This window comes from Pan troglodytes, chromosome 19 (genome assembly GCF_028858775.2).
Source record: "Pan troglodytes isolate AG18354 chromosome 19, NHGRI_mPanTro3-v2.0_pri, whole genome shotgun sequence".
Lineage (NCBI taxonomy): Eukaryota > Metazoa > Chordata > Mammalia > Primates > Hominidae > Pan > Pan troglodytes.
Window position 1 is genome coordinate 34,806,707 of NC_072417.2, and position 14,862 is coordinate 34,821,568.

Sequence of the window (14,862 nt, forward strand, 5' to 3'; positions counted from 1 at the left end):
GAGATGATAACATCCTATTTGTCATCTAGGATAATTAGTAGTTCTTCCTGGAGGCAAACAGAGTAAGCGACTATATTACTTTAGTGCTTGCTTACTACCCTATGGCTTTCCAATGCAAACTGAAATTTGAGTTGCTGTTAAGGTGTATATTGGCACCACCTAGTGGTGATTTTTAAGACCCAACCAAATTGAAAGTTTTGTATTTGATAACCAAACTTAGAATTTCAAGTAAAATGAGCTTCTCACGTTTTGTGAATTGCTGAAGCATTGTATTTAATATCATATTCTGTTAATATTTGCCACTATCTTTGAGTTAATAGTTATGCATTCAATTATTTTCTTAAGACATGAGATCTTGCTGTGTTGTCCAGGCTGGACCCAAACTCCTGGGCTCAAGTGATCCTTCTGCCTCAGCATCTCAAATAGCTGGGTCTGCAAGCATGTGCCACTATGCCCAGCCATTTAATTATTTTATACATGGTGCCTATAGGTTAATAGAAAATATTTTATTTGTAATAAAGTATTATTTTAGAGCATAATGATCTATTAGTGGCTCTAAAAATTATCCAGTGAAAAAGAAGGTACATCATTGGACCAACATGGAATCTTAAAATAGTCTAATCTCATACATAATTTGCTGTGTCTCTTAGTTGCAGAGTTCCCGGCTCATGAGACATTCTTCTGCTGCTTTTCTTCATTTTTTTTTTTTGTTTGGACAGTGCTTATTCAAAACTAAACTATCGTGCCCTTTTGATTCTTTTCCTTGGAGATACTTGAGCATGTACTGCAAATTTGCAGGTTAAGCCAGAAAAACTTGCGTAGTGAATCTTAGCTTATTTTCACGAGTCTTTGAACAGTTGTTATATAGATATTTTGCTTGTGACTTGTAGTTGACTGACAGCTGAGTCAGGGAATTGGATTTTTTTTTTTTTAAGATGGAGTCTCACTCTGCTGCCCAGGCTGCAGTGCAGTGGTGCGATCTTGCCTCACTGCAACCTCCGCCTCCCAGGTTCAACCGATCCTCCCACCTCAGCCTCCCAAGTAGCTAGGATTATAAGTGTGCACCACCACACCGAGCTAATTTTGTATTTTTGGTAGAGATGGAGTTTCACCATGTTGCCCAGGCTGGTCTCAAACTCCTGGCCTCAAGTAATCCACCTGCCTTGGCCTCCCAGAGTGCTGGGATTATAGGCAAGAGCCACTGCGTCTGGCCAGAGAATTGGATTATGATAATTGAATTCATTCATTCCTCATGTGTAAGGATTGTTGTGATTTCAGTAGCAATGTTTATAAAACAAAAATGTTATTTAAAAATCTCCCTTATGCATAACATAATCAGAAGCATACTATTAATGATCTTTTTTAAAAAGTACTTATTCAATGTCCAAGGGTAGAGCGGTATAATTATGACCATTTTACAGATGAATAAGCTGAAACACATGGAGGTTAAGTAGCTTTCACAAGGTATCACTGCTATTGAGTTTGCAATGTGAGCATTCAAACCCAGATGTGAAGGACTGGAAATCAGTGCTTTTAGCTGCCATGTAAACTTCCTAACAACTGAGAGGATACATAGAAAACCCATAGTAGAAAAATGCACTGAAAACCTTGAAGTAGTTAATAACTGTTAAAATACTCTAAATACTTGATAAAAATCTTGGTTTGAATTTATTGTTGAAATTATCAACATCTGTTTGTTTCCATTCCTAATTATAGCCAACAGCCTTCATTCCAGCTTAAAGGAAATTTAAGGTTCTTGCTTTTTGGTCCCAAATGGTTAGTTATTTCTCCTGCTCCACCAGCCATGAAGCAAGCGTGCTTAGAGACATGCTGTCTGTGAACCAGCATTTTGCCTGTCAGGGCACACCCTTTGTTCAGTTCTTGGATGTGAGAGAGATGTCTACCAGTATCTCTCAGCTGGTAGAGCATGTTGGTGGTAACCACTTGTTATGTGGAAACATCTAAGCTCTGGGCCACATGTGTTTCTATGTGTGGATTACTGTGTAAAAACAGTGGACATATATGGGTTTTCTAAATTTTATATTTAAAAATTTTCTTAAATAGACACATAAAGTGGCACAATTGCAGTCATAGCATACCTACTCAAGCTTTGTATTCTTTTTTTTTTTTTTTGTCCTGTGGCCTCTTCTCACCTGCCCATGTGGCCTTCCTCTTTATTTCTCTCCTTCCACATAACCCTACTGTGTGTATAAAATGATGCATAAAATATAACATGTATTTGTGTATATTTTTTCACACTTATGTACTTATTTATAAAATATATCTATGTACAGATACAAATACGTATGATTAGATTTTTAACCCTATTTTATGGGGAAAAGGTAGAATCATATTATATATACTTTAAAAATACACATGCCTTTCAACCAGCTGTCCCATTCCTGAGAATCTATACCACAGAAGTAAAAGCACCAATCTGTAAGATTATGTATCAAGAGCGTTTTCTGCAGTATTGTTCATAGAAAGCAGGAAGGAACAGGAATCGTTGAATATATAATGATATATCGACACCATGAAACTTTAGGCAGTCATAAAAAAATAAGTTTGATTTAGAGCAGAAGTGTCTCCTCCACCATTCTCTCTGTTATGGATTTTACTGTTTATATTAATTTACTAACATTTTAGTGAGGTTCAAGAGGAAGAAAAAAATAAATGTATATGACAGTCCTCTTTATAATTGAAAATCTGACTAGGTGGATTTCAAGATCTACTTTAACTTCTATTTCTTTTCCTCCTAGAGCTCTGAGATTGTCTTCAACCCTTTTTAGCTTTTTCATCTTCTTACCCTTCTGTATTTTGGAAACAGGAAATCCCAGCCTCCAACAAGTTAAATTCTTCCTTCTTGCCTGGCTTTTAACCCCTACTGGTCTTTTCTACCAATGGCATCTGAAGGGGCACAGCCTCAAACATTCTCTACAAGTTAACTCAGAGCCAATGAAACGTCAGTTCAGAAATCATTCCTAGGATATTTGGACTTCCTTGGAAATAAGAGACTCACAGGACAGATACATCATTTCTCTGTAACCACAGCTACGTCTTCCTTTTCTTTTGCTTCTGTACAGATTTGAAAAAGGGCGCATCTATACGTTCATTGGAGAAGTCGTCGTTTCTGTGAACCCTTACAAGTTGTTGAACATCTATGGAAGAGACACAATTGAGCAGTATAAAGGCCGTGAGCTGTATGAGAGACCGCCTCACCTTTTTGCTATTGCGGATGCTGCTTACAAGGCTATGAAGAGGCGATCAAAAGACACTTGTATTGTGATATCAGGTAATTGGAGGGGATCCCCTGTATTTCCAAAGTCACAATGTGTTTAATTTGTTTGATACTCAAGAATCCAAACAATTGATTAAATATTTTTTTAAAGGTAGAAGCCTGAGCAATTCTATAGGAGAGAGAAAACTGATGAACGTTAAATACCAAATTATTTATATCATTTCTGATCATCCTCTAATCTTGGTTCATTTATGAATACATATTACACTTGGATGACTTCTGGCCAATTTGTTGGATTGAGCTGACATGAAAAATGTTTCCATCTCAAACACATAAAAGTCTGGATAAAATGTAACAAAATTATTTTAAATAGCAAAATGAAACCAACGAAAATGAAATATTGAGGTGTGAAAAGGAAGAATCAACTCAAAATCAGACTGGTGCTTGGGAACTAGTGTTGAGGGACCTACTGAGGCGTGGGGGCCAAAAATAAGCTTTCAGAGCTGAGGGGCTGAGTTATTGAAGCCCAACAAGGGGGGAGATAGGCACGAGATAGGGTACACACCTCACATGTTTGAGGACTGGAGCCAAACTGCCTACGTTAAGGGGAGCCCTTCAAGGACCCTTATGTAGTGAAATGGGGACAGGAAAAATATCTGTTCACTGACCCAGGATGGCCTCTCCCAAATTGTGGGAATTTCTTCAGGTGCTAATAATACCTCACATTTGCACTGGTGGTTTTATGCTTTTAGAAACACTTTTATAATCATTATTCCATTTTGGTGAGCAAAACAACTCTCTGGTATGTAGAACAGTTATTTTTCTACTTTATAGATAAGAATATTAAAGGTCAGAGGGGTTAAGTAACTTAGTGTTGGAGTTAGAAAATTATATCCTAGGACTATGTTTTATTTAAAACAAATCACAAAAACAGTATTACTGGGTTTTAAAGGGGAGAATAAAAACAATTATATGAGTGTGTGGAGTAAAAGCAAAACGTTTCTTCGCCTTGAGTGCCTTATTCTTCCCAAAATTCCAGCAGTAACAGCTGTTAACAGTTTAGTGTTTATCCTTTTATACATTTTCTCTGGATGTGCAAACAAATACAGTCATAATTGCATGTGTAATTATATTATAAATATATAATTATATATATAGAATTACGTCTGTTATATAACTAATTTTTCCATTTAATAATATATAGTAAATATCTTTTCATTGGTGTTTCTATAGAGCTAGTGCATTCTTTTTAATAATTGTATAGTATTCAATTTAAATAATTGAATCATAATTTATCCAGTTATCTACTGATGGATATATAATTTCCAGATTTTAGCCATGACTTACAGTACAGTCTATAGAAATGTTTTAAAACCTTTGAACATTATTATTATTTGGTTATGTTAGTATTTTTTAGTATTTCCTTAGGAGAAATTTCTACCAGTGGAATTTTTGAGTCAGAAGGCATAAGCATTTAACATTTCGAAGATACTTCAAAATTGGTTCCTTTTTCCCCATCCCCCAGCATTATCCCAATTGTCATGCTTTTTCTATGATACCTTGTGTCTGGAGCTTGCTGTTTTGTTTATTCACTAAAATTACTCTAACCTTAATTTTTTAGACGAATTATTTTGTCCCCTTTAAGATTAAAAGAAATTCTCTTATAGAAAATAAGATTATATGAATTTAGTTGTAACCACTGTTTGACTCACTACCTTATTTCATTTCTGCTAGACTTATGAGTCCCTACCAAGTACTAAAACTTTAGTCTTAGTTTACCACATCAGTACCTTTTTCCTAAGTAAATCTTTATTTGTAGTCTACTCATTATTTTAGTTTTATAATAGTTTTATTTTCTTCATCATATTCAGGTCTGTTAGAACCACTAACCATATCAAGGCAGGACGAAATAACTCAAAAAAGCAAAAAAATGAAACAGTGCAACATGTGGGATTTTAAATGCATCACCAGTATCAGATTTTTAAATTATTCTATTAAAAATTAGCTTACTCTTGGTTTAAATTATTATGTTAAGCCCTGAACAATTTTTCCCCCCAGGGGAAAGTGGAGCTGGTAAAACGGAAGCCAGTAAGTACATTATGCAGTATATTGCGGCCATCACCAACCCCAGTCAGAGAGCAGAGGTTGAAAGGTAAGAGCACTCTAATAATGGGGAGGAATTCTTAGCACTCTGTTTTCTCTATGGACTTGGCTAGACCTAAACTCTAGGAGTTGAGCATTTTGGGGGTCTAAACCTATGGGCTGAGCATTTTTTGATGATTAAGCTACTTTGATTCTCTTAAGTGCATATTGTCTCTGTACTTTTATTTATTTCACTGTATCCATTTCTAGATTTGTTTTTAATAGAAAAATAATACTATGGTAAGCTTTACCTAATTATGAGACCAAAAGAATCATTACTCTGAAACAGTTGAAAGTGGTCCCATCCTGGTTTATTACTGTTGACTTAAATGTGGTCAGCAGAGCTGTTATAATTTACACTGGTAGGTTTTATTGTTCAAACTCTCACAGGTTCCTTGCTCTTTGCACCACATCAGGGTTTTTAAAAAACTGTTCTGAGAGAAGTGGGACTCTGGAAGGCAGACCCATGCCTTCCCATCATCATCATTACAACATTCAGAACCCACTGACAGTGGAATTTCTGAACAAGATTCATTTTCTTTTTTTCTTTTTTTGAGATGGAGTCTCGCTCTGTGGCCCAGGCTGGAGTGCAGTGGCGCGATCTCAGCTCACTGCAAGCTCCGCCTCCCGGGTTCATGCCATTCTCCTGCCTCAGCTTCCTGAGTAGCTGGGACTACAGGCACCGGCCACTGCGCCCGGCTAATTTTTTCGTGTTTTTAGTAGAGACGGGGTTTCACTGTGGTCTCGATCTCCTGACCTCGTGACCCGTCCGCCTCGGTCTCCCAAAGTGCTAGGATTACAGGCATGTGCCACCACGCCCGGCCGAACAAGATTCATTTTCTAAAAGGATTTCATGCCATACTGTGCTATTGCTCATGGGAAGATGAGTAATAAAGCTGATCTCTACTGTCTGGGGCCCAGCATTTAGGGGAGCAGCTGGCACATAGTATTTGCTTAACAAATACTTAAGGGATGAATGGATGATAGCTATAAAGCAACAAGACTCACTTTCTTATGTGGTGCAGCCTTTTTGAAGAGAGAAACTGTTTTCCTAATTGGTTACTTCAAAGCTCAGTACTAATTTAGTAAAGAGTCCCACCTCATCTACACATAACAATCTTCAGTTTTATAAATAGGAAGAAAGGATATTGGGTTGATGTAAAAGAAGAGAACTTACACTTCACTACCCTGCGTGGCCTTTCTTCTTTTCATCATATTGGGCTGCATTGCTGGGCCAGGAGAGGCATTTTTCTTAATTGTAACATATCCCTCCTTCTTACTCTGACTTTACAATCTAGTTTGACAAGGACAGGGATATGTGTAAATTTTCGTAATTTCCTTAGGAGCTCAGGAGAGCAACTAGATGAGAAATAAATTAATTTCACACCTACAATAGTAGAGTAAGGCATATATAAATTTACTAGTCTTTCACAAACATATCTTATCACAAGCAGTTACCCCACACACACATATTTTTAAAATATGCTTTCATTTATGAGGCGATAAGGTTGAACTCTCCAGTATTAGCGGGAGTAACAGTAGATCTTCTACATCAAGTTATTTCAGAGGCCAAAGTTATTTCTGCAGGTATGCCTGTATAAGAGGAATTTTATCAGTGGAATGAAAACAAGGATATAGCATGAAGTTTAAAATGTATCCATTGGGAGGGACTGCTGTATAGAAAGTTAGCATTCGTCGAATAAAGAATGCATTAAATGGCTGGTACAAAGGAGAAATTCCATACAGCTTCAAAGAAAATAATGAGCAATTTCTGAACTAGTGAAGATTAAATTTATGATGTATAACTAAGTACAATAAAATGTCACAATTCCAGGTTTTATAAGCAAGTGCCTTAAAAATTGTATCATTTTCTGTATCACCTATTCTTTCCCTTTTCAGAACACATCTTTTTAAAAATTTTCTTTATGTAGATAAAATATGTACATTTATAAAATGAAAAACAAAAATTACAGAATTAAGTTGAAGATGTAAAAGTTCCCTGAAATCCTACCTTGCCCATTCTATCAGTCTTCTGTCTAGATAACCATAGTAAGGTGTGCTGATCCCTCCAGATTTTTAAGCATTTGCTGATACATGTGTATGCACACACACACACACGTGAACATACACATACACACACAAGGATCCTGCAATGCATGTTATTTGACAACTTGATTTTATATTCATTAATATATGCTGGACATTTCCATGTGAGTACATATTGATGTACCTCATTCTTTTTAGCACCTGTATAGTATTTCATTATATTGGGAAACAAAAATTTATTTTTATCCCTATTGGTGGACATTAATTTGTTTGGTTTTTTTTGATATTGCAAACAATGCTGGAGTTAGCATCTTTGTAAAAATATTTGTATGTGGTTTAGCAAAATCCAGTTTTTAAAAAATTCTAGTCTCTATAAGTTTTTATAATGACTTTCATTTATCTGTGTTAAAAGAGTGAAGAATATGTTGCTTAAGTCCAACTGTGTTTTGGAAGCTTTTGGAAATGCCAAAACCAACCGTAATGACAACTCAAGCAGGTTTGGAAAATACATGGATATCAACTTTGACTTCAAGGGTGACCCTATTGGTGGGCATATCAATAACTACTTACTAGAAAAGGTAAAATATGCTTAATTTCTGAGGGTAATGTTTAAGTGCTGAATGTTTAAACAAATTATATTTATAGAATTTATTTTATTGACTCAAAATAGCTTTAAATCCTATTCTCCCTTCTTCATTAGCTTTTTATGATAAGATATTCTCCTTTTGTCTTCTCTTCTTAGCACTTACACTGTCAAGTTGGAAAAAGTTGTGGACTTTGTAGATAGATTTAGCTATGCGTGTGAATGGGTGGGGGCACAGGTATGAGTGTGTGCCAGCTTCTGGGTAAGGTTTAACCGAAAGTCAATCTAAGACTAATCAGTTCTAGCCTTTTTATACATCACCATCTTCTATACATTTTAATTTTAATTAATTTGATATCTCATTTTCTTCTAGTTTCTATTTGTTCATTGCTTTATAGTAACATATATGTATTTTGTGATCTTACATCCTAATTATGAAGCGAACTGTATTTGGTCAGTAAAAACTTAAAATCAGCCCAATTTCTAGAGGATTCCAATTAGAATTTTCTTCTTGGGACCACCAGAGAGGTTGTGTCTGGTTTGGTTTTGTGTTTTTTGAGACAGGGTCTCACTCTGTCATCCAGGCTGGAGTGCAGTAGCATGAACATGGCTCACTGCAGCCTCAACCCCCCAGGCTCAAGCAATCCTCCCACCTCAGCCTCCTGAGTAGCTGGGACCACAGGCATGGCCCACCATACCCAGCAATTTTTTTTTTTATTTTGTAGAGATGGGGTCTCCCTGTGTTGCCCAGGCTGGTCTCAAACTCTTAGGCTCAAGCAGCCCTCCTGCTTCAGTCTCCCAAAGTGCTGGGATTACTGGCATGAGCTGCTGCACCCAGCTGGTTGTGTCTTAACTAATCTTGATTATCAGTGGACATGACTGCAAGAGAATACATAGAGTTCATTTTTACAGTTAAGCTTGTGCTTTATAAAATCAAGTCTCCACCTTGAATTCACACAGATCTAAGCCGACAGGTTTTCTCAGTTAAGGGTTTCCTATCCCAGTTAGGCCATAGCATCCTTTATGGCCATATAATGAAGTATAATCTTTATTTTTGTTTGTTATATTGAAGTCAGACTGTTAAGGAAATAAATGTATTATCAGAGTCAGTTGAAAAAGGACAGGAAATGACAGGTATTATTATCAGTCCTTTTTCCAGAATGTTTCATCAGTTCACTTTATGTGTAATACATATTCAATCAAAAGGATCCTTTTGAATGAACTCATATTTTGAACCCTCTCCTAACAGCAGTATTTTTGGAACCATCTAAGGCAGAGGTCTCTATGGATTGATCTTGCTCAACTGACTTTTATTACAGGATATAAGGCATTGCTCTTTGAAATGCCAGCAGACCCTGGGGAAAGGAATGTTGAGAATATTCCTCCCTAAGCATTCCTTCCTATTCTCCCCACTTCTAATTCTTACCCCACCCCCAACCACCAAATTCCATCTTTAGGCTCCAGGTTAAAAAAATCAAAATAGCTTCATTCTTCAGAAAGTTTTAGGGACCTCTGTTTTAAGCAATAAAAAGAATTATCAAAGAATTGCAGGGGAAACCCCATAGAGAAGACTCATTCTTAGATGAGTATACAATCCATGGGGGTCTTTAGGATATTTAACTGATTTGGGAGAGGTCGGATAAAGAAAAAGGAGCATTAACCTTGACTATGCCTTTAGCTCCAGCCACCTCTTTAAGAGGAAATTGTTGGGCAGGTGGGGGAAGGCTAGTCATGGAACGAAACTGTAAGCCAGATTGGGTGTGAGGAGGGGAGGTGATAAAAGGATTATAGGGTGGGAGAGCACAGGCTGAGGAAGAATTGGGACCTGGCTCAGCCTGGCAAGGCACAGCCTGGGGAGGAGGGGAGAGGTCCTGTAGAACAGGAGGATTCAGAGGACTCAGAGCTTGGGGTGGAGACTAAAGGAACAGACAGGAGAGAAAGAAGAAAGATGTGGGACAAGTCGCATTGGGAGCAGAGACTAGGGAGGGACCGATGTGTAAAAGAATGCCTGGACGTCAGGTATCTCAGATCATTTGCCCATTGTACGACAATAATTGTCTAGACCTTGTAGGATGGAGAAATTTAAAGTGCTGTTTTCTGGCTATTTGGAACCATTGTTGAGTTTGTATTGGGGTCAAGTGGTATTGCAGAAGAAAATAAGGTGTTTAGGTTTTAGGTCAGGTGTGAGTTGAAGAGGTTTTAAGTTCTTGAGAACACAGGCTAAGGGAGAAGAAGGAGGAATGGAGGGTGGAAGGTTGACCATAGTGGAGGAGGCAAGCCCAGAGAAAAGAGAGGGTAGAGACATGGGCCGGGGTCGGGGGGTGGGGGTAGGGAGTGGGGTGGGGTTGGTACTTGCCACCCAGGAAAGTGGTGCTTGCCACCAAGGTGAAGGATCAAGGCAAGTGTCCCCACAGTGATCAGACACCAATGGAGTGTGGGTGAATAATCAGGCAGGCGTCCCCGCAGTGATTAAACACCAAGGGAAGACTGTCTTCCCGAATCCGTGACTGGTGCTGAAGTTTTGTGTTCACAGATAAAACACGTCTCCTCTGTCTCTACCAGAAAAGGGAAGGAACTGAAATTAAGGGAAGGGGGAGATTGAAGGGTGGCGCCGAAATTGAAAGGAGAAAGAGGTTGAGGGATAGTAAGAGAGGTTGGAGAAGAGAGTAAAAAGAGGCCGCTTACCTGATTTTAAATTGGTGAGATGTTCCTTGGGCTGGTTGGTCTGAGGACTTGAGGTCGTAAGTCAGTCTTTCTCACAGAGCAAAGAGCAGGAGGACAGGGGATTGATCTCCCAAGGGAGTTCCCCCGATCCAAGTCACGGCACCAAATGTCATTAGTTAAGGCAAGAATCTGCCATTTTCACTTCTTATGTGATTCTTCAGTTGCTTCAGGCCATCTGGACGTATACGTGCAGGCTTGGGCTCAGAGGCCTGACAGTTCCCTAAGAAAGTGGCTCCTGTTTTATTTTAGGGGCACATTTTCGGGTTAACCATTTTAATGTGTTTTTTCTTAGTCTCGAGTGATTGTGCAACAGCCAGGAGAAAGAAGCTTTCATTCTTTCTATCAGGTTAGTAATCCATTATACAGATAATTGATCATTTGCCCAGTTGTGCAGGAAATGAGTATTTGTGTCTTGGGCTTTCCCCTGTCCTATGCATCACTCATCTCCATTGGCCCCGTAACATGTCACGCATGCACGCACGCACGCACGCACCACATGCCCTGCCCTACCTGCTTAAGAGATTGGATGAACATGACTGTTCCACCCAGCTGGCAGGAGCTTAGCCAACCAGATGACTGCCTTGGGTGAGCATCCCCCATATTTTCTTGCAGTACAGATAACACTTTAATGACTGTGAAAGCTTTTGAAATGGTACATTCTAAATGTTAAATTAATTTTTGTTTTATTTTGAATTGAAGCTGTTGTTTCCATATTTGGGAGTTCTAGAGATCAGAATACAAATTCAGTTTGTTTCACTCATACACACTAAAAGCAATATGATTACTTTTAAAAAACAATCCGGATTTATAACTTCTAGGGAGAATTGCCTTTTTAATCCATCAAGTTTAGAAAAAAATTTGAGTATTTATTTTCAAGAGTGCTTTTAGATTTTAAAGCAAAATCTTTTAAATAGCCTTCCTGTTGGCAAGTCTTTACACTTAGAAAACAAGTATGATATATTATTGTAATTTTTTAAAGCCCAAATTAATGTAAATCAAGGTTAACAAAAAGTAACTGAACGGTGACAATACAATTGAATGCAATTCAGTCGAATTCAGTTTCTTCTAGGTAACTGCTTTAATAGACACTACTCATTTGTATATATAAGTTCTGGTATATTAAGTTTAAAAATCAATTTTTAAAATCTGATAATTAGACTTTTTAAGTAAACAAAAGCATACAGTTTAATTTAGAGAATTTAAACATAATACCTTCCAAAAACATGCTCTATATAAAAGCACTGTCAATATTGTGTTTATGGTTCTGTTGGCAATATGCCATGTTTTAAATAAGCTATTTTTCTACCAAATATAAAAGAGTTCTGTTTATTTCAATAACCTGTAACTTTTTCCCAGTGTTCTTCCCACTTGGGTGAAAGTATTAAAATTTATCTTTATCCAATACTACAATCATGGTTCCCCAGCTGTCCTCTTTTCCTGAGAGGTACAGATTGATGAGGAAAAGCTGTTTGTTTCCAGTGTGATTCAGCATATGACTGTCTGCTGATGTTTCTTACTTCCGTAGCAATATTGACTTTTTCTAAATTCTGAGACAGAAGTATATCCTGTCTATAATGAGGCTGCTAAGCAAGCAACCACCACAGAGCATAGGATCCTGTTTTACAAATGACGGCATTCAAAGCAAGAAGCTTTTATGCCAGTTATATTGTAAATGAGATGAGACATTTTCAGAGTAATTTTTTTTATGACTGCATAACATTCTCTGTAACTGATGACATTGAAGCCATTTACCTTGAATGTTTAAAAAAACAAACAAACAAAACTTCTTCAAAGCTAGAAACAGGAAGACATAAGTGAATTAAGCCCAGAAAATGAATAAAAGCTAGATTACCACTAAGTTCATGTTTGGTTCAATGTATGTCTGGCCAATTTATTTCTAATTAAATATTTTTCAGCTACTCCAAGGAGGTTCAGAACAAATGCTACGCTCTCTACATCTCCAGAAATCCCTTTCATCCTACAACTATATTCATGTGGGAGCTCAATTAAAGGTGAGAATTTCCTCTTTGAGATTGCTCCAATAGAAAATCAGTCAAAGGATTAGAAGAGACATTCAATAATTATCTGGTCAAGCCTGCTGTCTTTAGGCAAATAAACATCTCTTTTATCCTGTTCTATTTTTTAAATTCTCAAGGACAGAGATTCAGCACATTTTTGAATCAACAACTTTGCTTAAAATCAATTATGATATTTTATCACCATCTGACAGGAAAGAAGTTTTTTCCTACATTCAATGTTTTATTTTAATTTTTAATCCTATCCCTATTCCGTTTATTTTCACACTATAAAAATATTGATAGGACTAGGAAGCCTACCTCCTAAGAAGATTCCATATGATTTGGCCAAAGGCAAGTTAGTAAGACAAAATTAAAATGCATTTTGATTCTCCATTCACTGTTTGTTCAAATGTTGATTTTGATGTACCCTAGAAATAATTTTGTGACCTTTGAGGCATTTCTATTCAGCTTTCAAGTTTTTCCATTTTTTCTCTTTTCTTGCATGCAAGCACTTGCATACACTTACATGCAGGCGTATTTTTGCTCTTTTATTTCTAGTTCATTTTATTTCTAGTTCATCTACTAGTAATTTTACAACTAATTATAATAATAGTTTGTTGATAATAGTTACACTATTATCCTATTTTGTAGGAGGGAAGGTATATAAATGCATATAATAAGATATGGTAGGATATAGATCACAGTATTAATTATTTATTCTAGATGGGTGAGATTATGGATATTTGTGTTCTGTTTTTCCTTATTTAAAAAAATTCTACATCAAAAACTTACTGCTTTCATATTTGGGGGAGAAATAAAAGAAACTGTAAAGGAAAAAGATCTAAGATATGGGAGCTATTTCTTTAAAAAATTCTATTAATCAAAATAAGCTAATTATACCTGCATTATTGGTTTAGCTGTATTTTTATTGCTGTGCATAGAAATTAATGATATTTTGGTTTTTGCAATTAATTTTCCATTATTTGACATTTAAGTTACAACAACTTCACTTTTATGGTCATCTGAGAGCAGGATGTTTGGCTGAAAATGAATTAAAAACAAAAAACAGTAGAGGGCAACACTCCAGCTCTCTGAGAACTAGCCAGAGGCACTTAAAGAATTGTGAAATCAACACCTGGAAAGCCAGTGACTGGGAATGTTTGTTTTCAAATTGTCTTATCGACTAAGTTACTTTTGACCAAGTCGTGTAGAGTCCCCACAGAAAGCAAGTATTAAATTAATAGCCTTTTTTCTAGGTTAAATTTAGCTTAGATTCCCTTTTTATCAAAAATTTCCATGTCTGCTTTCCCCACCTTTTTTTTTTTGCTTCCTAAGAAAAACAAAGAAGTAATAAATGATCATAGTCAAAACCTAAACTATGAACCAAAAGGAAACAAAAATACACTAAATCTTACCATACAGAAATGATTATTGATAATGGTTTGCATCTATATTTATAAATGGAATCATACAATAAATCCTAATTAAATAAACCTGTTTTTATTATAATCTTTCCATGCAAACAAATATAAATTAATATAATAATTTTTATAACTATTAAGTATTGCACTGTGTGTATCTTAACCAGTTCTAAAATGCAGGAGTCATATACAGTTAAGATATTTTGGGTTGCAAGTAAGAGAAGACCCAATTAAAAGTCTCCAAAAACAATAAGAAACTTAATTATCTAGCATAACAAGAAACTCTGAGATAGGACAATTCCAGAATTAGTTAGTTCATTGCCTTAACAATGTTGTCAGGGACCCAGGTGTTTTTTTGGTTGTTTCCCCAACTTACAACTCTGCCACACTCATGGACAGCTCTGTCCTCTTAGGCTGGTTTTCCTTTTAGTCCCAAAATGTCATCAGAAGTTCCAGGAGTCACCTGCAAAGGAGATGTTCATGGCATATGTCCTTTATAAGCTAGGGAAACCTCCCCAAGAACCCTCCTCCACTCATCCCCCATAAACACTTTCCCTCATGTTGTATTGATCAGAATGGCATCCCATGCCTGTGGCTAACCAGTCATTTAGTAAGGGAAATAAGATCACTCTGATGAGTTTAGACCAGTGAAGATTTACCTCTTGAGGCTAGGTAGATGCCAGTCACAAA

The 14,862-nt window shown here is 36.7% G+C and overlaps 1 protein-coding gene across 14 annotated transcripts in view; it reads left to right on the plus strand.

Annotated features, from left to right (window-relative positions):
- The window catches only part of MYO1D (myosin ID), a 382,937-nt gene that overhangs the window by 92,054 nt on the left and 276,021 nt on the right, over positions 1–14,862 (plus strand). For all 14 annotated transcript variants that reach the window (XR_001710866.3, XR_010152910.1, XM_063798726.1 and 11 more), the window contains exons 2-6: positions 3,084–3,292; positions 5,297–5,390; positions 7,839–8,004; positions 11,026–11,079; positions 12,650–12,745. Coding sequence is in view for 12 of the 14 variants with exons in the window: in XM_063798726.1 (XP_063654796.1) it covers positions 3,084–3,292; positions 5,297–5,390; positions 7,839–8,004; positions 11,026–11,079; positions 12,650–12,745 (619 nt within the window). In the remaining 2 variants the exon portion in view is untranslated. The remainder of the gene's footprint in view (positions 1–3,083; positions 3,293–5,296; positions 5,391–7,838; positions 8,005–11,025; positions 11,080–12,649; positions 12,746–14,862) is intronic.